The sequence below is a fragment of the Fusarium redolens genome (assembly GCF_020744475.1).
Source record: "Fusarium redolens strain MPI-CAGE-AT-0023 chromosome Unknown BKA55scaffold_3, whole genome shotgun sequence".
Taxonomy (NCBI): Eukaryota; Fungi; Ascomycota; class Sordariomycetes; order Hypocreales; family Nectriaceae; genus Fusarium; species Fusarium redolens.
The window spans coordinates 1,894,562-1,914,644 of record NW_025763666.1 but is presented as its reverse complement, the minus strand read 5'-3'; the positions used below and the strand labels follow the sequence as shown (position 1 = coordinate 1,914,644).

The window sequence follows — 20,083 nt, the reverse complement described above, 5'->3', positions numbered from 1 at the left end:
GCGCCCCTTCGTGCTCTTCAACGACAGACACCTGTTCACTCCGACATGCATCCACCACACGCAAATGTCCTATGGCGCAAAGACACCAGCTTCCACGGAGCCTCTGGTCACAGGCAGTAAGGCTGGCCATGAGGGTTCTTCCCAGCATCAGCCGCCCGCTGTTGACCTCGATAACGACATGTGTAGTTATTTGTGGCCGCGATGGTGGGATTTTACAGCCCGTAAACCCACTGCTGCCGGATGCGATTATTATATTTCCGCTCAAAGGCTCGTCAGACTTCGGTGGGGCCTGAAAGCCTTGATGTAATTTCAAGAAACTTAAAAACAAAAATCATAGAGAAATGCAGGTGGCAAATCAACACCAACCAACGCCTTTTCATTGGGACCTCACAAGACAGCTCTGATGCCAAGGAGGGGCGTGCAAGGTCGAGAGGCGGCGTCTCGAGAAAGCATTGAGCGCCGGGTATCATTGACCGAAGACCGATCTTTGGAGTCGGACGTCATTATGATTGGTGATGGCTGTTAGCAGGCATACCTGGTTGAGGAGGTATGCCAGAGCCATAAGCCTGATTCCGTTGTACGTAGCTCTGATAAGCCAGAGCCTGCTGAGGATCCATGGGCATGTTGGGCATGTAGTTGTTGGGCATGTGAGGGTTTTGAGGCATACCAGGTCGGTTGCCCTGAGGAGGGAGGTGCTGGTTAGGAGGTTCTTCAGGAGACTCGACTTGGTCGCCCCCATCGACGCCGTTCTCATTGCCTGGAGTGGGCTCGGGAGCATTAAGACAAGCCTGATCATGATCAGTCCATGGTTCACTTGGTGGCTGTAGACTGGTTCTTCAAAGAGAGACAGATCTATCATAGTAAACAAACAGTTACGTACCTGGATCAAGTTCTTGCCCTCAGACTTGGTAACGAGGGGTTGGAGCTTAGGTGTGGTGAAGGTATACACGAGGCCAGTTTCTGAAACCACGAGAAGTAGAACCTGAGTGCCTGTGAGGACAGAGAGTTCATAAGCCTGATGAATGCATATTAGCTCTCTGTGCATCAAGAAATTGGTTTGCGACAAGTTTTGGCGCAGAGGGGCGAACGCGGGAGCTTGACGAGCTTCTTTTGACGCGACAGAAATCCAAACAGTAACCAAAATGTGTCCAAGAGATCAATGAACGCCAAATTTTGGCGCAGCATAAACGTCCAAGTTTGCGCGTCCAAATCTCACGCGCCTGAAGTCGTGATATCAAGTATCATGGCTGCTATGGCAAACCTGGTGTTGCTGGGATGGTGGAGAGGTGAATCATACCTTCTTCATGATTCCAGCCTTGCGCTTGGAGAATGTAATGTGTCGACGAGATTTGTCGCTGATAAACTTGATCTCAATCTTGCGACGCTCGCGGCTGCCCTTCTCGTCGTCATCGTCGTCGTCGTCGCCAGCGGAAGGACGCTGGCGCTTGATGCCGCGAGACTCGGTGGCGTTGCCATTGCCAACGTTCTGCGAATCGTCGAGCTCAGTAGGAGAGGTCTGGTCGTGCTGATCTGTGATGTCGGCCATGGTGTCTGCGAGTCGATATTCGTCTCAAATTGGCTTGGATTCGATTATCTCAAAAGAGGAAGAGCTCTTGTTTGTATTACCACGAACGAACCGCGACAGGAAGAACAAAAAAAGGTGGTGGAGATACTGCTTTGAGCGTGGTGCCGATGGATCTATACTGTATCTGGAGTGGGAGCGGAGAGAAAATGGAGGGAGCTGCGGTGCGCTGCGTTTATTGTCGCAGAAACCTGGTTGGGCACGCTCTTGCTTGTTTGCTGCTTCGAGTCTGGTCTGGGTGTGTCTGGGTTTGGGTCGGGGGGGCCATTCCTTTTTCTGGGTGCGGACTGTGGAGAGCGTGGGTGGCGCGGACGGGAAAGAGGCGAGGCCAGGCGAGGCAAGTGCAAGTGCGCGTGTTGGAAAGCCCAGTGAAAGAGTGCAGGGAATGAGGGAGATGGCAGGGTTAAACTATTGCTCTAAGCAGACAAGACGAGGGAATTTACCTTAAGCAAAAGAGACCTCGGTGCTCATTGGCAGAGATGATTGCGGCCGCTGAGCACCGCAGGTACTTGACGAGACGCTTGACTGGAAGCGGAGATGACAGGGTGTGGGTCGGATTGCAAAGACAAGAGTCCAGCCAACCTAAGGCCTCACAACTGCCAGGGTTCAGGCCGATGGAGGGAGCATGGAGCGGGGGAACAAGAGCAAATGGGTCCTTTTCTCCCACTGTGCGCGTCGACCCCGTGCGGGTAAGGGATAAATTAGATAAAACAACAGGGTATTTCGGGTCTTCTAGCAAGTATCCGATGAATAAATTACATCTGTCTAGGTAGGTAACCGGGGTGAGGCTTGCTGTGCTCTGCTAATTTACGAGGGGCATCCGGTATGCTACGTGCTAAGGTAGCTACAGTAGTAGCAAGCTTTTGGCTGCTGCAGCGGGACGGGTTCCCAGTCCCCACGAGTGGAATGGGCACAAGATGAGCGAGGGTGGAAAGGATGCAAGGTCAAGCTTTGACCAACCACAATCTTCGAATTAGCCTGTCTGTTGCTGAGTTAGGGAGTCAGCGATTCAAGCCCGTCTGGTGGGTTGCTACGTGCAGCGCGCCATTGCTGGTGCGACTGGGATTGCATGAGTGGACTGTGGCACGCGTGTGGTGGGTATTCGTGAGAGGATGTGTGAGAATCAACATGACGGGATAGGCCTTGAGCTTTTACACATGCTTCAACGCTCAATGTGGTGTGTAAGAACGGACGCAATTGTGGATTGTGAGTAATTGAAGAGACTAATATGAGGGCCTGAATCGTCGGAATGAAGTCGGGATGAATGAGTGAATGAATTGCTTTCGACTGCATAGGTATTGAATGCGCATTCATGAGTGTTCCCATTATTAGCGAATTGGAAATAACAAATGCGTCAACGGTGATCGCTGCAGTATCGTTCATCAAGCTTTATTATTTCTGCAAACGATTGCGTGCATTTGCCCTTTTAGAACAATTTAATCATGGATAATTGGTTCATAACAGCCTATCGTATCTGGGATACCATGCCTACTCCGATCAACAACGTCATCAAGATCCAACAAATGAAACGAGGATAGTGATGTTGTAGCCGTCTTGCACACGGACTATCCTGTGGGCAATGAAAGATCGTCACGCCTTGCCAGAAACCTTACTGATGTGGTTGTCTTCGTCAATCGATGCATTCATCACTGATTGAATGGAGTCATTTGCAAATCGCTGTTATCAGCAGGGTTCTTCTGTTTCGATCTTCTTGCGGAGTTAAAAACCACCAAATTTCAACGTTCACATCCGTCGTCTTGACCAAATTCACACCGGCCAACCTCCATCTCAGGCAGAAGAGCCCTCGTCAATGGCAACAAAGACAGGGTGGGACGTCAGTGATGACAGAAGGCGTGTCCTGTACCTGACGATGCCTTGTTTCGGCTTGTCGACCGTTGCTTGATGTATCCTCGTGAAGGCTATGGAGAGTAGGTATGAGAACGAGGGCCGTTACAGATTTGTGTGCAAGCCGTTTTCGGCTTCCCTTTCTGGATTGCCATTTCGATGCTCAGTTGGAGCACGATATTCAAACAGCCCTTGAAGGTAACGGACAGAGTTTGGCTGAATGTGGATGCAGTGGTCCACGACTCGGCCCATCAGGCAAAGCTCCACTGGGATACCGCTCCGCCCGGTCATCTTCCAAGCGAGTGACACAGTGTTGCCCTACCGCAAAGTTGGCACCTCTCATTACATACAGTACTCCAGTACCTACCTGTCAGTCAATAAAGACCCTCGGTCCTATCCTGGGTATCGTGAGCCGTTGAATGAGTGGGCCTCTCTGCGCCGCACGCATGCTGCCGCGTGACGAACCATAGCGTGGCTGCAAGCGCAGAAGAGCATGAGTACTCCGTATCAAGGTCAGAGCAGTGTAGTTGAACCTAAGTTTGTATATATACCAAGATCTTGAATCAACATGCCTCACATGTTTTAGCGACCATGCGAAAAAAGAACAAACAGCCAGGGCAAAAGTCTGATTGCTTACCCGAGCTCCAGCCTCCCTTTTTAAAATCAAATCTCGACTAGCGCAGATCTGTCGCACAGTGTATCCTCCATCTCAACATCCTGGGGATCAAACTGAACACGAAAAGCTCAAATTGTTGGTCTTTGATGGACACATGGTGCTACTCCCTGTCGCGCGTGCGTCCGTATCTGGGCCTCGACCTGTCGCATCATCCACTTAGCAAGCGGGGCCAGTTGGTGCTTGAATTGAGTGAGCACGAAGAAACCGTCCATTGTATTGGATATCCAGGAGTCTATTGCTACATATTTAGGGAATTGAGAAGTGTCGAAAAATGGCATCAAACACTCCTTGATCTTCTTCGAATCGCTGCTGAGAATCTCAATCAAGACCTAATACGTTTGCTTGACAGCTCTCACTGGGAACAATTGTGCAATTCAACATGCAAGCGAAGGGAATTTTTATATTGACTTATCCGCAGTTGCTGATTTCACAGATGGAAATCGCAGGATAGGCGGGCCTAATTCCTCGGCTCACTCAGACCCCTGACAACCAGGGATGTTCAACCTGATCGAGACCATCCTGCAAATATGCCGCAACGGTATGTAGACAGGATGGGCGGGAGCTCGCTCAAACCTGTCCTTCATCGATTTCCAACAGAAAAGACAAATCATAAGCATGAACGCGCGGATGCGGGTTCTTTTTCCATTTTGGATCTGATGTATAATGTATCCAGACAGCAATGTTGCAACACAGGCTGACAGGCTCGAGAACAAACACCTTCCTGTCATCTTGTTGTCTCGAACAGCATATATTGTGGAGCGTTTGTGTTAACCAAATAGATAGCTTGTCTAGCTTGTTCACCACTTCAAGCGGGGGACCCAACAAGCACATCACAATGGCCCGGGGATTGGTGGACAAAACCTCGGCTCCGTCGGAGGGTGGCGGGAACGGCTTCATGGTTTGTTTGTTCCGCGATAAGGGGCGGCTTGAGTGCGGAACAAAGTTCTTTGACATGATGAGATGCCGTAAGGTGATTTGCATCAAGTCGTGTCAAGTTCGGCGGTGGCCGAAAGTCAAGTGGCTAGGAGTAGTATCAGCGAGCAAGAAATTATTCACAATAGTATCCAGAGTTGGATAGGAAGATTCATGTTGAGTATTGACATCGTGGGACTGGCTGATCCTTCGATCTCACATGTAAGAGTTCAATCTTGCATTTAAGGCTGGAGGCACAGACGGAACAAGAATGGATTCATCCCACAGGGGGAAAGGTGCCGCAAAGCAATTCACGAATGACCATCAACCTGATGGCCAAGATGGGACAGTCACAGAGGCTGTTGTTCTCTCAACTTGCTCAACGCACGGTCCATACGTACATCAAGCGGGGAAAGCTACAAGGTGCTCGGAGCCAACCTTACCAATGACAAGCAACGGCCAGCGGTAGCCATTGATTCAGGCCAAAGCTCAGGCTAGTTGCTAAGGTTCTGAACGGCCCCCCCATCTCCATAAACCAAGCTTAGCTAGAACAGGAAGCTCCCCAAGAATGACACAGTGTCAGCGTGGCACTTGGTGCTGCAAACCATGGTTGCTATGAACGTGGTCAGCCAGATCATCTTTCGATATACATATGCCTAAGAGAATGGTATCATAGCATTGTGTGGCGTCAGTAATATATCGCTGGGTGTTTGTATACTAGATCTAGATGGTTCATTGATGAACATCCACTATAAAGAAATGGCCATGCTTTGAGCTCATTAAGATACGCCTAGCGATGGTCTCGAGAACACTCAAGTATATCGTTCTAATGAGCCACTAAAGTTGCATGAATAATTACCTAAGGAAAGAACGCTAGCTCGCCGATGTGGGGTTGCGCTTGGACTGTTGTCACTGGTTCGCCAACGGGCAAGAGCTTCAGAAGGTTCTCCCTCTGATCTCAAGGATTGTTCGAGACTTTATCGATTCCATTCTCACGTGCAGCATGATAGCAGCGAGTTGTTTATGCGGCTCACATTTATCCGCCAACTTGACCCTTACGAGACTTCCTTGCGTTTTGCACCGCCGTGAGCATAAAGAAAAACAGCCAATCAATCATAATCACGGACAGATCTGTGATGGGGTTTCCTTTTAATACTGCATTGCTCAACGTGGGTATAATTCGGAACTATAAACCCAGTTGTGAAATTCGATTCGTCCGATACTCCCATCAAGTGTAGAGTCGATATCTTTCAAAAGCACGTCCGTGATGGCATTAGTAGATGAGCGACAGTTACACGATCATCGGTCGAGTGATAGAGAACGGCATGCGATAGGCATTACCGACGATGGCAACTGAAATAAAAAAGAATCTTACTAAGCGGTTGCGTTAATAATCTCAAGGCCAAGTGCGAGATGGTGATGGAATAGTTTTTATACGAAATTCTCTGTCAAGATACAATTGCTGACATGCGGTTGTTCGGCTAACACAACACCATCCCTCAAGGGGTATTCATCGACATCTTTGGACGATTAAGCTCATAAGAGCTACCGGCAGGCTTGGGTTTGCACCCGCAGACGTTGCAACAGTTAAGGCACCCCTTGATGGACCTTTCCTCATATCCCCTAGCTCCAGGCAATTACATCTCTCAACTACCGGATGGATTGATGTTCTGGAAACCTCTTGACAAGCGAGTATGCGTCAGAACGTAGATCCTGCAAGCAAAAGAAACAAGATCACGCCAGAAATCAGATCAGAATGATAACTTGGCGGCTCCTGCTACAAGTTTGAACAGGTTTCCAAGCATTCCGACTCCCTTTTTTGTGGTTTTACGATCATCCTAAGCCACTGTAGTTGGCCTCTAGACTTTTACCGAGTCTCAAGTTTCTTGGCTTCAGAGACCGCTGTCCCAAAAAGGGCATTCAACCACACTTTTGGGACCTGTGATTGGCCACCGCCTCGTCATGGCACCCACCATCAAGGGGGTCCGTTGACAATTCTGCGGCAAAAACCCATCTCCTGAAACAGCATTGGCAGCGGAACTCGTCAATAATCAGGTGTTTTCCGAGACGTTTGGATAGAAGTCTCGTTTCATTGTTGGTCTCGGTGTCGTTTGGTTTTTCCGCGACTCGTCGTTCATGGGCCGGTCGGTTGTCATGTTCTTCTCGTGGGCTCAGGGAGTCATCGTAGTCTTTCACCACTCTTTAATACTATACTACACATTCTCTTCAACGGATTCTCCGTGTTCGCTTCGGCGCCTGCTGTTTTATCAGTTCTTTCTCTCTTTCTTTTGGATATATTTGCAGTTCTCAAGGGTTGACCTCTTGAGAACGCTCTCTTCATTCATTTCAACCTCTCGACGAGGCTCAATAAACCAGGCGCTGGACGTCTTACCAACCATATCTCCTAGCGAATCTCCTCGAAAAATATCCGATATAGATATCAAACCTCGAATCAAACAAGATACAAAGCTTTCTTACCGTTTCCTTACTACATATCGTCTGCAACAACGCCAATATGGTCGACAAGATCTTTCTCTCGACGGTCGCCGCCGACGCTCTCTTCCTGAGTTCAGGTGTCATGGAGCTGGTTTTTTCGCTGGTCGTACAGAGCAAGATGAAGGACATGCCTACTGATGGCGAGGATGTTACAAGGAACTTGCTATACCAAAGATTTCCCCTGACCGCGGGTATCGTCAATGCCATTTTCATTCTCGTCACGTTTGCGTTCACCCTGCCTGGGCTCGTCATGCCCGCCCGAAGCTTTCTCAAGGTTTCGGGATATATGGTGACGGTGTGCGCGATATTCACTATGTGCGTGGCTGTGTTCCTCTGGGTTATGACGTTGAGGATGAGTGAGCAATTCTTCAATATCTACATTGAGCAAGAACCAGAGGTACAGAGCTTGATCCAGGACTCGGTACGTTTCACTGAAATCTGGCACGATGAGACCTATTAACTTGAATCCTTACAGTTTCAATGCTGTGGTTATTTCAATAGCACGGCACCGGCTTTTGTGATGGATTCGACTTGCAGCAGTCCTGCAAGTGCAGCCCTACTACGCGGCTGTGCCACATCAATCTCAAGTTTCGCAAATCTACATATCGACGGTATTTTTACTGTTCTGTTTGGAATCGTTGGTAAGTCTTAACTACCATGTCTTGCCCAACTGGGCGTCAAGGCATCATAAGTAACTAATATTCCATGCAGGTATCGATGCTATCTTCATCCTATGCATCGCATGTCTGCTCAAGGACCGCAAAGAGCGCGAACGCTACCGACATATCGATGAGAAGGCGGGATACCGACAAATTTAATACAGCACACCATACCGCATTACCTTTGATTGGTGGGCTGGACCGCGCATTCTTCTAGAAGTCACTACACCGGCATCCTTTTTTTTTTTCTTCCTCTTTTAGACGGATATGTGACAAATTCAAGCGAGTGGTTTTAATATTAATACTTTATTCCTGTTATCAATCATCAAGTGGGTGGGCGTATCATGCCGTCTGGGCCGTCCCGATCGCATCACAATTCCCAATATTGAAGTCGTTTTTTAAGGGGCCATGTGGCAAGCGATATATCTAAGTCTCATGCCGTTTTGTCATGATCGGTGACGCTATCAAATGATTCCAAACGTTGTGACACCTCCTATCCGGTTCTTTTCTCTTCGAATCTCAACCTCTTCAAACTCAAGACCCTCGCCATCCTCCATAATTCTTTCTCGATGCCAGGGCCCGACAAACATGCCCTGAGGGTCAGCATCATTCCGTATGGCGCGGAACGATTCAAGTTCTTTGCCATAGAATGCTTCAATCTCAGAGCGAGTGGTTCTAAAATTCTTGGCCCAGTGCGGTCGGCCTCCAAGGTCTTTCATCAGCCACTCAAAGGCCTCGTAGTATCGTTCGTGGCAAGGAGGATCCATTAGATAGGGGCGATAAAGTGTCGCATTGAGATACAACGTAGGTCCGTTCTCAACAGTAATATCAAGATATGGCCGTACGTTCGAGGTGAGAGTGGTGTCGCTTACGCGCACCTCGACGGGTGCGTGGACGTAAAGGCCGTCAGCAGAGAAGGGGATGTTGTGAGGAACGTAATCAGGATCATCAGGAGTCAAGTGGTTGAGCCATGAGCTGAGTCGCCGGAGGGCCTCGGGGCCCTTTTGAAGGGGGATAGCCCATTCGTTGACAAACTGGGAATACAAGCAGTTCATGAGTAGTGCTTTGCGGCTTGGTTGAACAGCTGATGATGTGGTTCCATTCCGAAAGCCATACTGCATACCGAAGACAAACCACTCAACCCATGGCAGAATTCGTGGGACGTGCTGGGCAAGATAGAGAAGATTATGATAGACATAGTAGCCGATTGAGCCATCATACCCACTCTGAGGAGGGTCGCGGTGTTCCTCATCGGTTTGCTCTGCCTGCCAGACCACTGCACGTCTTGTGTATGGGAACCACCAGACCCTAACAAATTCACTTTGTGTCCATAGGCTTCGGTTCCAAGACTCAAACATCTTATGGTCTGTGTCAATGCTCTGCTCCCACTTCAAGGTGAAAGCTGGAACTGCCTGGAAGGAAACTTCGGTGATGATACCAATAGCGCCGAGAGAAAGGAGGGCAGCTCTGAAGAGGTCCGTCTTGGTATCTTTGGAGCAAAATACTGTGGTTCCATCTGCCATTGTGACCTTCAGAGAAACAATGTCTTCGGACATCAGTCCATGGCGTAGACTGCTTCCGTGGGTACCTGTGGAGATAGCACCACTAATAGACTGCTCGTTGATGCTTCCAAGATTTGGCATCGTGAGTCCATGCTTCTCGAGCTCTTCGCAGAGTGCGTACAGTCTGATTCCACCCTCCATGGTAACAATACCTGTATCTTTGTTCACCGAGAGTACCCTATTGAAATTGTCCAGGTTGACAAGCCAGCTGGATGTGCAGGTGATATTGGAGGGTGAATGGCCACATCCAGTCGTCACTAGACGCCGACGGCATCTTCGTGCCAGGTTCACAACTTTTTCAACTTCAGGCAAAGACTCGGGCTGGATAAATAGCTCTGGGAGGGACGAAAATGTGCGCGCCCAAGTGTGGTGGACATGTTGTGGCCGAGCACGAAATGCCACGCTATCGTCGAACTTTTCCAGCTCTGCCGCCACGAGAGGGTCCATGGCTCTTCTCGATTCGCAAACGGTAGAAAATGAAGCCAAGGAATAAAAACAAGATGGTATCAAGAGGATGTCAGGGTCAAGCTAGTATATCAGAGGATGAGTGGGATGTGAATTGCTTGATGCCGAAGTGGGTGTAGTCGGATTCGATCGCTGGCAGGTGGGTCGGTATCGGAATCACAAGTCTGCTGGCACAGTGACAAGACCAGTTATATTAAGCTTATTCTTCGTTTTGTGTCATTTTGGCTTTCATATGCATAGACAGGCAAATACATCATTTTGACAAATTCTGGGGGCAAAGACACGAATTTTGTAAGTCGAAGGCAACTAAAAGCGCGCAGAAGAGCAACCGGAAGCAAAAAAAAAAAGGCCGATCATCAGAGGTCCCTGGATCGTTATGACAGGGTACTGGCGATCGCGTTTCCGACTCTGATTGGTTCTGATGCAGTTCTAGACGTCAACGATATTCACCGGCTCAGGCCGAGATGCTGTGCTTTCTAAGCGATGGCAGGGATGTTAATGGTGTCATTAAGTGTCTCTTCGCACATTTCCAGGCAGCTACCCACCCTGCAGTTCATGTTCATTACATTTCTTCATCGCGTTGATTTTGTCTCGCACCCCGAGCAATCAGCGGAATAATCAAATTAATTGGAATATGGATTGGCATAGCTATGATCGAATTGGTCAGATGAATCATTGTTGATAAGTTGTAGTATGATCATTGATTTGCTCTTGAGCACAGGTTTTTGGAAAAAACAAAATCTAAGGCCAAACCTGGTCAATGAGATATAATTCCGGTGCAGAAGGGATGCTCTCAAAGCATCTGTACTTTAAATCAACACGTCTGACCCTGGTCTATTCTTCCATCTGTCATAATAAGTAACAGTTGGCTCGATTGTAAGTACCAGAGGACAACTGGCCAAGAGCCCCTTGAGTTGGTAACTTTCATATTGATACTACATGAGTGTTCAAACCTAATACATATAGTATCCAATGACACACAATACTCGTGTAGTCAGGGATATTTCATGAAGGCCTGACAATAGAACGTCTAAGCTGGAATTGATCAAGTTTACTGGAGTCAAGTATCATGCGGCTGCTCGACGGATCTGAGAGCTTCCCTCGCCTTCAATGCTTCTCTTTGTATCATCCACTATCCCCTCTTCAAATAACCTCGCCCACTCGGCTGCTAGTAAGGCTGTATCCCAACCACCAAGCCGCGCAATACCGCCTTTGATTGCCAATTCGGCGGCGACAGAGGTGACAAGCTTACCTTCAAGACCACAAGGAACAAAACGAGCCCACGGATTAACAACGTCGGGACCATCTACCAGGACGTCGATGTTGACAGCAATACCAAGAGCTGTGACGTGTCTCCGATGATGAACTCCAATTGCTGCAATTTTACGTTCTGGTTGACCGGTGGGTGTACGAACCCAAACCCCAGGTTCATCTCGGGTTGTGTAAGTTTCCAAACCGAACAAATTTGCCAGTAGACGACGTGTAGTCGCTTCGAGATGGCTCGCATACGACATGACTGAGTAATGTGCATATAGTGGAGAGTGCATGTCTAGCACAGGCCACAAGACAAGCTGACCAGGACCATGGTATGTTGTCAAACCACCACGGCTTGTCTGTTTGACCTCGGGAATGAAGCTCTGCTCATGGACAGGGTTACGCCGACGAGGAAGAGCAACATAGAGGGGAGACTTGAAATGGGAGGTTTGCTCGGCAGTGAGGGGACGCTGCCGACGCCCAAGCGTCAGAGTTGGTGTAGGTTCAAAAGAAAGAAGATGAGGACGGGGTATGTGGCCCCTGAGTTGTTGTTCCTCGCTCAAACTCTTCCACTCGAGAAACAAAGAACGGAGTTCTTCCTGATCATTGTTGGCAGTATCATAGGGGACGAAGGCACCAGGACCCGATCCTGTGAGGTGCCGATGAACGAGAAGCTTAAGTGAAGGTAGTTCTGACGTCGGAGTGGTGTAAGTGGATGACCATCGGTTGACGAAGACATGACCGGCCGATGTCCCGGCTCCGATACGGAATGAAGTGGATTTTATGGCGGAGGACGGAAAGGCCTTCAGCCGCAAGCCGGGCGGCATTGTGGTCCGGAGGCAACCAAGCAGATTCCGTGGCAAAGAAGCCGATCACAGTGCTCGCAGCTTAGCTACGATCACTTGGGGTCAATGTGGCTTGTAATCCTGGGATGTTCAAGATCACAAACCGGGGTAACCTCCGTACGAACTCTGGCGTATACATGCGCGATATCACACGCGCCTTGGTAAGAAGTGAGTTTCTGGTGGATGATCCCGTGGGGCTAAGAAAGCCGGTGGTGGTGACGTCGGTAACACGGGGCCGAAGATCAACGGACGGAGGCCGCCGAGAGTATAATTTCGAAATCGACCTTTGCATGTGAAGTTTAGTTTTAATTGATTTTCGATATGAATGAGAACCTTGTGCATGCGTTGAAATGTTTGAGCCTCACGATTGTGGCTTAGCAGTTGAAAAATTCAAAAGTAACTACACACGACAGGCGGTCAGTTGATAGTATGTAACACCAGGTGCAGGTTGGAGCATGCAGAACTTGTACACAATGCCAGCTGAAACTAAGAAACTAACTCAAGCCTAGCTGTCTGAGACCCATACCTAGAGAGCCGAGAGCTGAAGTGCCTCGGAGCTCACCAGTCAAGCGATGGCTATGTGCAACGCCAGTGGATGAGAATTGGAAGCTCCGTAGATACTTTTCATCTGAGCTCTGAGACTGCTGGTAATACAGGAAGAAAAAAAAACAATTCAATCAACTCGACGAAGACCATGTCTCAACACTAACTCAGAATCCATAGCACAAGCGAATGCCAAGCTCTCGATCTTGATAGCTTGGCGAGCATTGGCAGTCTCAGAAGCTATCGCCCCATTCATCATCGACAATCACTTCCTTATCGTGGACGTCGCTGTCGCATCATTCATTTGTATCCCATGACATCAGGGAAGTGGTACGCTAAACCCCAAGAGCGACAAAATGGTTGCTACAGCTTTGCCCCATTGGGTAAGATGTTGTGGTGTATCTCTTCTCCATCGTTGCCCACTGTCGTCATCATTGAGCTGTCGTGCACTCGGAACTTTTCTCTAGATGCACTAGTAAGTTCCTTTCGCTTCGGGCATCGAAGGTTGCAGGCTAGACCCGTAGGAATAAGGTAGAAGCATCATCTGCTGTCCACCAGGGCAATCAATGACTCCGCTGGGACGGCTTTTAGTGTGATTCAGAGTGCTGCAGCCGGGATCAATGTGCCCTGGGTGAAAACCCGTCAAGGGTGGTAGTGCCCGGGGACCTACGTAACGCCTCGATGGGTGAGTTGAGTTGGGTTGCGTTCCTTTCTCAAGTGATAAGCCGTATGCTCGCCTCATGCATTTGCCTACGACCCCCTCCTCTCCTCTGTGAAGTCATTTATGTACCTACCTCACAGGGAACTCCTTGTCTTTCCTCAGCCGAAGGGAGAAGAAACATATTCATCACCGTCGTGCAATTCGACTAAGACAGACATCTCCCGGTCTCCACACCGACAAGCCAGTGCGTCTCCCGAGCATCACATCACCCCTAGACGCTAAGGAAAAGGCTCCAGAAACAAAAACAAGAATCCCTCCAAGAGCTAATGAACAAGGTTCATAAGGATCGTCAGTCTCCTCAGCCCAAGCCTTATTTCTCTTCCGGTTCCCTCTTCCTACTCTTATAAGATCTGTGCCATCGCCCAACAGTTCCAGACGTCTGTTCCCTATAAGCAAACTCTGGACCCTTGTCAAGAGCCACGAAATAAGACGCACGATTTCTTTAGCGGTCTTTTTAGCTGCAGCTTTTTCCTTGACGGTGATCCTGGCAGCGTGACGACATCCAATTCCCGGGGCCCCATCGCAGTAAATTAATCCTTTCGGTTCGATTTTTTGGGCAGAAGTGCTTGCAGCAACGCTTGATTTTGATCGCGGCCAGATACTGTTCAACTGGAGAATAGCATACTTTTCTACGGGAGATAGCCATGGCGAAGAGTAAGTTCTCTCCGATATCCACAAGTTTAAGCCTGGGCAGCAGGATCACACCCTCTCCTGATCCATTTGTATGGCTTTATCAACATATACCTAACATGTCGCAGACGCTCCCCTTGGCCTCGCCGGCCTGGTCCTCATCGCTGTTTCTCTCCTCTTCCTTTGGTTCATCATCCTCTCAGGCTTGACCTCTACCACGCCATTCGACAAGACGTATTTCCTCCGCGCAGACACAGGCGGTATTTCGGGTGCTCGCGAAATCACACAATGGAACTTCTTCTACATTTGCGGTGCCGGCAACAATGACTGCGATGGCGCCCGCGCTGCCCCCGTCATCGGTTACGCCTGGGACTCAAATCCACGTAATGCGCCCAGCTCGCTCGTCGGTGGCCGTGCTGGTGATACCACATCGAACAGGCAGTTCTTCTTGTGGCGGTTCGGTTGGGTCTTCATTCTCATCACTCTGTTCTTCGAGACTCTCGCCTTCTTCACTGGCTTCATTGCCTGCTGTGGCCGTCTCGGTGCTGGAATCTCTGGTATCATGTCCATGTTCGCCTTGTTCTGCTCCTCAGTTGCCATGTCCCTGATGACGTATGTTCCTCCCGTCCCTACATGATGGGATAGCTGTTTACTGACATCTCTCCTTAGTGCTACCTGGGTTCTCGCTCGCAATGCCTTTCACCGTGACGGCCGCTCGGCCTCCATTGGCCGCTATGCCTTTGGTTTTGCGTGGGCATCATGGGCCACTCTGTTTATTGCTACCATTCTCTTCTGTCTGGGCATGCGTGGTGACAAGTCCTCAGGCGGGGGCTACAGCGGCCGCTCATGGCGCCGTAGACGAAGTGTCCGCAGCAGCCATGGCCCAGGCTATGAGGGCCGCCGGGTTAAGGATGACTATTCCTAAACTGTTACCTGACAGCTGTCTGTTAGGACACATCTCAGTGACTCTTCTGATATCGGGCAGAGCTCTGAGGGATGACCACGAACAGCCGCAGTGATCGTATCCGTGACTGCCTCAATGGTCGTTCGCGCACACGACGCTATAATTTTGTACCGTCTATATTTCACCCACCATCACTCATCTGCTCACTGAGCAGTTTGGATTCATGATATGTTTGGCAGGGAGCATGGATATCTGAACGTAATGTTGAAGTTTTAAGTTGTGGGCGAGGTCTACGAGAAGCTTGCTTTCATCAACTGTCTAATAGTTATTATGAATGTATGATATTGCAACAATACAAATGCTTTTAAGTCTTGATATTGTAGAGTGTCTGTTGATACTGCCACCTGGCACCACGTAAACATTGCGAGCTAACAACCCCAAGTTTCACGGCGAGAAAAAAAAATTAAAATTTTTTTCACGCTTCAGTAATCTCTGCTACTACAGCAAAGACAAGTCATGTTGTTATCCTATGCATTGACGAGTTATCTCATACTACAAAGTTCAAATCATTATGCATGTACCATATTGACGTTATTCGTCCGTTCGCCAAACCTTGAAATGCGTATTTCCCCTATCCTAACTCTCGTTAAGCGATTGAAGTCCGAAGTCACCTCCAAAGCCCTCTCTTTTATCCTGTGTTGTTCGCCGCTTTCCTTTTCCCTCATGTACATGAAATGAAAAAACAACATGCTATCCTGGTTCGTTTTCCAACTTGGTGCCATTCGCCCAATTTTGTGCTTCCGAAAAACAAATGCCAAAATCCGACCCGAATTTGTCTAAACCCATCCCAAAGCGTGTACAGGAGTGTTCTCCAAGAAATGCAGAAAAAGAAGGTCAAAACGATTCAAGTTACACATGCTGATGCCTGGGGACTTTGTGTTGTGTTACTGGTGATGATAAAAGGTCGACACGTTGGAAATAGCCGTCGCATCGGTTGAGCAGATGCTTATCATATCCATAGTCGTGTAGCCAACTAGATACCTGCTCTGTTGGCTGGTTTCCTAGGAGCCCGACTCATTCCCCTCGAGAAAGGTAAAATTGGGCCGTACCGGCTTTTCAACCTTTCATGCATCCTTTGGGCTTGCCATAGGACTGACGCTGTCAAGCGGCGCGTTGTGTAGTGCTGGTTTCAAGGGTCCGTCCTCCTTCAGGCCATCTTTCTCCCGTTGTAGGACGCCATTGACCCAATCTGCCACTTCAGTATCTGCAGTTGATGAATTCAAATCAATTTTACCAACAGCCTCCGCGACCGTATCAACCCCGTCACCCTCCTCAGCTTCTTCCGTAATTGTTTGAGGCTTTGTAAATTCGATGAGCCATGGGTGTTTCAATAGCATGGCGTAGGTTGGCCGCTTCATAGGAATCTTGTGAAGACAGCTTTTCACAAAATCCTTGGCCGTGTCTGAGTAAGTGTCCTCTGGCATTGCAGGTGGTTCGCCTTCGACAATAGCCTGTAACATGTTAGTAATCCATGGCTGTGGCTTAAATCAAAAGAAGGGAGCGCCTACACTCAGTTGGCTGAAAATAGTAGAAGATACCTCTGGTGGGTAAGGATAAGCGCCCTTAGCACACTCGATGATGGTCAGGCCCAAACTCCAGACATCGCTCTGAACGCTGTACGACCCATCGGAATTACCAGCTTGTGCGAAGCCACCACCAGAGATTCTTTCGGGGGCCATATAGCTCTGACAGCCGATGTTGGTTCGCGCTATACTGGCTACCAGATTACCACTGACACCAAAATCGCAAATTTTAACCTGGCCGCGTGTATTGACCAAGATGTTTGTCGGTTTGACATCGCGATGAATAATGCTATGCTCCTCTTTCAGAGATTTGAGACCCATCACTGTAGAGTATGTGATTTTTCGAAGAACGTTCTCAGGGATTCCACCATTATACAGCTTATCGATGGAACCGCCATCCATATACTCAATGCACATGTAGACAGCACCCTCCTGGAAGAAGGCGCCGTAAAAGTCGATGATATAGGGAGAAACACACTCGTGTAAGATGACAAGCTCTTTCAGAATGGTTGTGAATTTGGCGTCGTCGAGTTCCAGGCGCATTTCTTTCATCGCCATGACTGTGCCCGTTGTACCGTCGGTCGTGTCTGGTGAGCCTTCGGCGTAGTCTTCCGCAGATCTAATGGGAGAAGGGTCCGACTGCGAATACTGAACAGGAAGGGGCTTTCTCGAGAGGCCTTGTCCGAAGCGAGGGACTCGTCGCTTGGCATGCTTGACCTTGTAGACTGTTCCATAGTTTCCTTTACCCAGCTCGGTCAAGACTTCAACTTCGTCAAGAGATATGCTGAAGGTTTGGCCATTGGCAAAGTTGACACCTGTCCGTGTGATTGTGGCAGCGCCATCAAAGGTCACCCAGCCCTTCTCCGTGTCGATGTATTTCTTGAAATCGTCCATTTTTGACCCTTGACCACCGCCTGTTCCGTTGGGTTGTTGACTACTTGGTGCATCACCTGTGATATCAGAAAGCTTTCCAGGAGGCCCCCGTTTCTTACCAGTGGCGGTGACAGGGCTAGGTCCACCCATATCAGACAGCTTCATGCCCATGCCGCCGCCCATCTTGGCCCTTCTCTCACTCAGCGAGGGCTTCGTTATCGCAGGAGCTGAATTGACATGGGGTGCGTGCGGTCGTTGCATATTGGGCGGCATTCGCAGGTTGGCAGGGAATCCGTTAGCGACGCTGGCCGTAGGCGACGACCCCGAAGGTGTTCCGGGGTTTCCAGCGGGAGACATGCCCTTCTGCATGCGTTGTTGATGCAATGCTCGGGCTTTGGCCATTATACTGTTTTCCACTGAGGCACTACTACTTCCAGCAAAACTGGAGGATGTTTGCACAGGGCGTCTGGCCATGCCCAAAACACCCATAGCAGTTGAGTTCGGGTTCATGTTACGAGGATCGGAGACGGAGCGTAGAGATGGCACTCTTCGAGGAGGCTCACTGGGGCTATCATGACCGGGAGATTCGAGCGGCGTACTGGGTTCTGACGAATCTTCAGAGCCTGGAGATGCAGGTGTTGACAAATCTTTCCAGTCCTCCGGCGTGGCCGGGATCGAGTCGGAGGCGGACATGGGATATGAGGTGTGTTGATGGAATCAAGGTAGAGAAAGGCTAGTTCTTCTGGTTATTTCGTTGAACAGGTCAGAGAGTGGCAGGAAGAGAAATACTGGTCAGAAAATTCAGAGCGGCGTGGAAATAACGGCGAATATCCTGACAATACCGCGGGGAGCTATCGATCGGGAGACGGGACGCGATCGATTAGATGGGTACAAGAAGGAGCGATGGAGGGGAAATAGATGGTGCGATTCTTTCGGAGCTAAATGGAGTCAAGCAGCGGGCGGTCTAGGCCTTTGGAACTCTAGTACGGCTCAACGACTAGGGCCTCTCGTAGTTGGGAAAGAAGAGCTACAACAGCCTGGGGGTAACGAATGAGCCAAAATAAACGCAAGTCCTGATAACGTTGATATCGGGATTGATGGCTTTGAAAGGGGCTTGTTTTGTGCTATGTTGCAATCGATATGTGGCCACAGTACAGTATGACAACATGGAAAGCTTCACGTTGAAGTCCTTTCAAGTATACCTAGGCTCCCAGATTCGCTGAACGGAAGTGATAAATATGAAAGCTCACAGGCCCCATACAAAATATTGGAAGTTCAATTGATAACTGCGACAAAAGTTGTTAGAATAAGAAATGTGCTTCTCAGAGCTTGTTGTGGCAAGTACATGGTACTCAAGGATATGAGGATAATCTCAAGGCTGTATACACACATACCGGAGGAAGCGTCTGGCTGCGATCAAGAAAAAGTGATGAAGTGTTTCTTTCAGTTCTTGAGTAGGTAAGGTAGATACCACATGCACCAACGTAGTAGTATGATGGGCAATGGCTGGATGCGGGGTCAAAGGCTCTGCAGACAAACAGAAAAGTAACGGGAAGGAGGAGAGAAAGTGCTAATGAATTGTACAAATCGACAGATCAAGCTGGTATGAGCAACCCTGCGAGGCAGTACTTTGATAAGCTAAGGTAGGCACAGGCGGTATCTGTGGTAAACGGGGAGGCTGAGGATGCTGGTGATATGGAGTTTTAGACAGAACATGGAACGATTATGGTGTGGCGGTTTTGAACCAGCAAAATCAGGTCGTGGCACACAACGGAGTGCTCCCGTCTGGCTTGGATATAATGCCACTGAAAATCCCGTCTTCAGGGGCCAACCCGGCCAGCCATTCATGCCCGGGAACTGACCCAACCTAATGGATCATTCAGTGACATATTGCCTAGCAATTGAAGGAGTTCCCTGTGGCAGCGCTACAGGGACCCATCTTACAGGGCATAAATATGCGCTAACATCACTTTACCAGAAATTGTACCAAAATTCTATCATAGGTGATGTTGGAAGTCTATCAAAATAAAATGGAACATGCCTATTGGCGTCATGATGACAGCATTTTATATCACTGTCAATATTAAGGCCTCTTTTGATATTATACCTCAAATAGAAGCAATATGCAATATTAAATTGATAATGAATTTCAAGGCTCTGTGCACAGGTTGTCCTTGATTTTTGCAATTTGCGACGCCATCGTCGATGGAGAGCTGTCACCGATGACGTTAATGTGGTCAATGTCATACCTTGGTTCGATGTGGAGACTCACATCTGTACCAAAAAGTAAAGAGCGTCAAAGGCGACAATAATACACAAGCATATGAATACTCTATCCAACATGCACATGCAAGACGTATGCTGTTGGAGGGCTTGTGGTCGTCTGCATCCTCTTATTAAACACCTTAAAATCAACAACTACAAAGGTAGCTACTAGGTATTTATAAATCCCTGATGGCACATCGAAAATACCAAGTCACCCTGTGTAGACCTTTCCGTTGTCTGTGGCCCAGGATAGCTACTATACCTACCT

At 48.9% G+C, this 20,083-nt stretch overlaps 6 protein-coding genes across 6 annotated transcripts; 2 read left to right on the top strand and 4 right to left on the bottom strand.

Annotated features, from left to right (window-relative positions):
• Positions 1 to 503: 503 nt before the first annotated feature.
• BKA55DRAFT_685762 (SRF-type transcription factor (DNA-binding and dimerization domain)-domain-containing protein) lies at positions 504 to 1,546 on the bottom strand (the record flags this gene model as incomplete). Its single annotated transcript, XM_046198845.1, has 3 exons — positions 504 to 788; positions 881 to 1,015; positions 1,298 to 1,546. 3 exons carry the CDS (start codon positions 1,544 to 1,546, stop codon positions 504 to 506), a joined length of 669 nt encoding a protein of 222 aa, XP_046054029.1.
• A 5,984-nt stretch (positions 1,547 to 7,530) lies between these two features.
• Positions 7,531 to 8,329, top strand: BKA55DRAFT_535228 (uncharacterized protein; the record flags this gene model as incomplete). The annotated part of the gene is made up of 3 exons (XM_046189684.1): positions 7,531 to 7,932; positions 7,987 to 8,152; positions 8,223 to 8,329. The coding sequence occupies 3 exons, from the start codon at positions 7,531 to 7,533 to the stop codon at positions 8,327 to 8,329; spliced, it is 675 nt and encodes a 224-aa protein (XP_046054028.1).
• Positions 8,330 to 8,634: 305 nt separating this feature from the next.
• On the bottom strand, positions 8,635 to 10,179 carry BKA55DRAFT_501930 (D-arabinono-1,4-lactone oxidase-domain-containing protein; the record flags this gene model as incomplete). Its single annotated transcript, XM_046186873.1, has 1 exon — positions 8,635 to 10,179. The coding sequence occupies one exon, from the start codon at positions 10,177 to 10,179 to the stop codon at positions 8,635 to 8,637; it is 1,545 nt and encodes a 514-aa protein (XP_046054027.1).
• Positions 10,180 to 11,022: 843 nt separating this feature from the next.
• Positions 11,023 to 12,360, bottom strand: BKA55DRAFT_244846 (uncharacterized protein). The gene has a single exon (XM_046185328.1). The coding sequence runs from the start codon at positions 12,276 to 12,278 to the stop codon at positions 11,265 to 11,267; it is 1,014 nt and encodes a 337-aa protein (XP_046054026.1). The 5' UTR covers positions 12,279 to 12,360; the 3' UTR covers positions 11,023 to 11,264.
• Positions 12,361 to 13,957: 1,597 nt separating this feature from the next.
• On the top strand, positions 13,958 to 15,250 carry BKA55DRAFT_244818 (SUR7/PalI family-domain-containing protein). Its single transcript, XM_046185327.1, has 3 exons — positions 13,958 to 14,214; positions 14,319 to 14,802; positions 14,860 to 15,250. Exons 1-3 carry the CDS (start codon positions 14,205 to 14,207, stop codon positions 15,113 to 15,115), a joined length of 750 nt encoding a protein of 249 aa, XP_046054025.1. The 5' UTR covers positions 13,958 to 14,204; the 3' UTR covers positions 15,116 to 15,250.
• A 968-nt stretch (positions 15,251 to 16,218) lies between these two features.
• On the bottom strand, positions 16,219 to 18,243 carry BKA55DRAFT_502352 (kinase-like domain-containing protein; the record flags this gene model as incomplete). Its single annotated transcript, XM_046186916.1, has 2 exons — positions 16,219 to 16,605; positions 16,663 to 18,243. 2 exons carry the CDS (start codon positions 18,241 to 18,243, stop codon positions 16,219 to 16,221), a joined length of 1,968 nt encoding a protein of 655 aa, XP_046054024.1.
• Between the last annotated feature and the right edge of the window lie 1,840 nt (positions 18,244 to 20,083).

What these genes read in the sequence shown, in the direction of transcription:
- BKA55DRAFT_244846 (XM_046185328.1), bottom strand. Translation starts at nt 12,278, where the DNA reads ATGCCGCCCGGCTTGCGGCTGAAGGCCTTTCCGTCCTCCGCCATAAAA.
- BKA55DRAFT_244818 (XM_046185327.1), top strand. An exon ending in GTTGCCATGTCCCTGATGAC is followed by an intron (nt 14,803 to 14,859) that starts GTATGTTCCTCC and finishes ATCTCTCCTTAG; the next exon opens with TGCTACCTGGGTTCTCGCTC.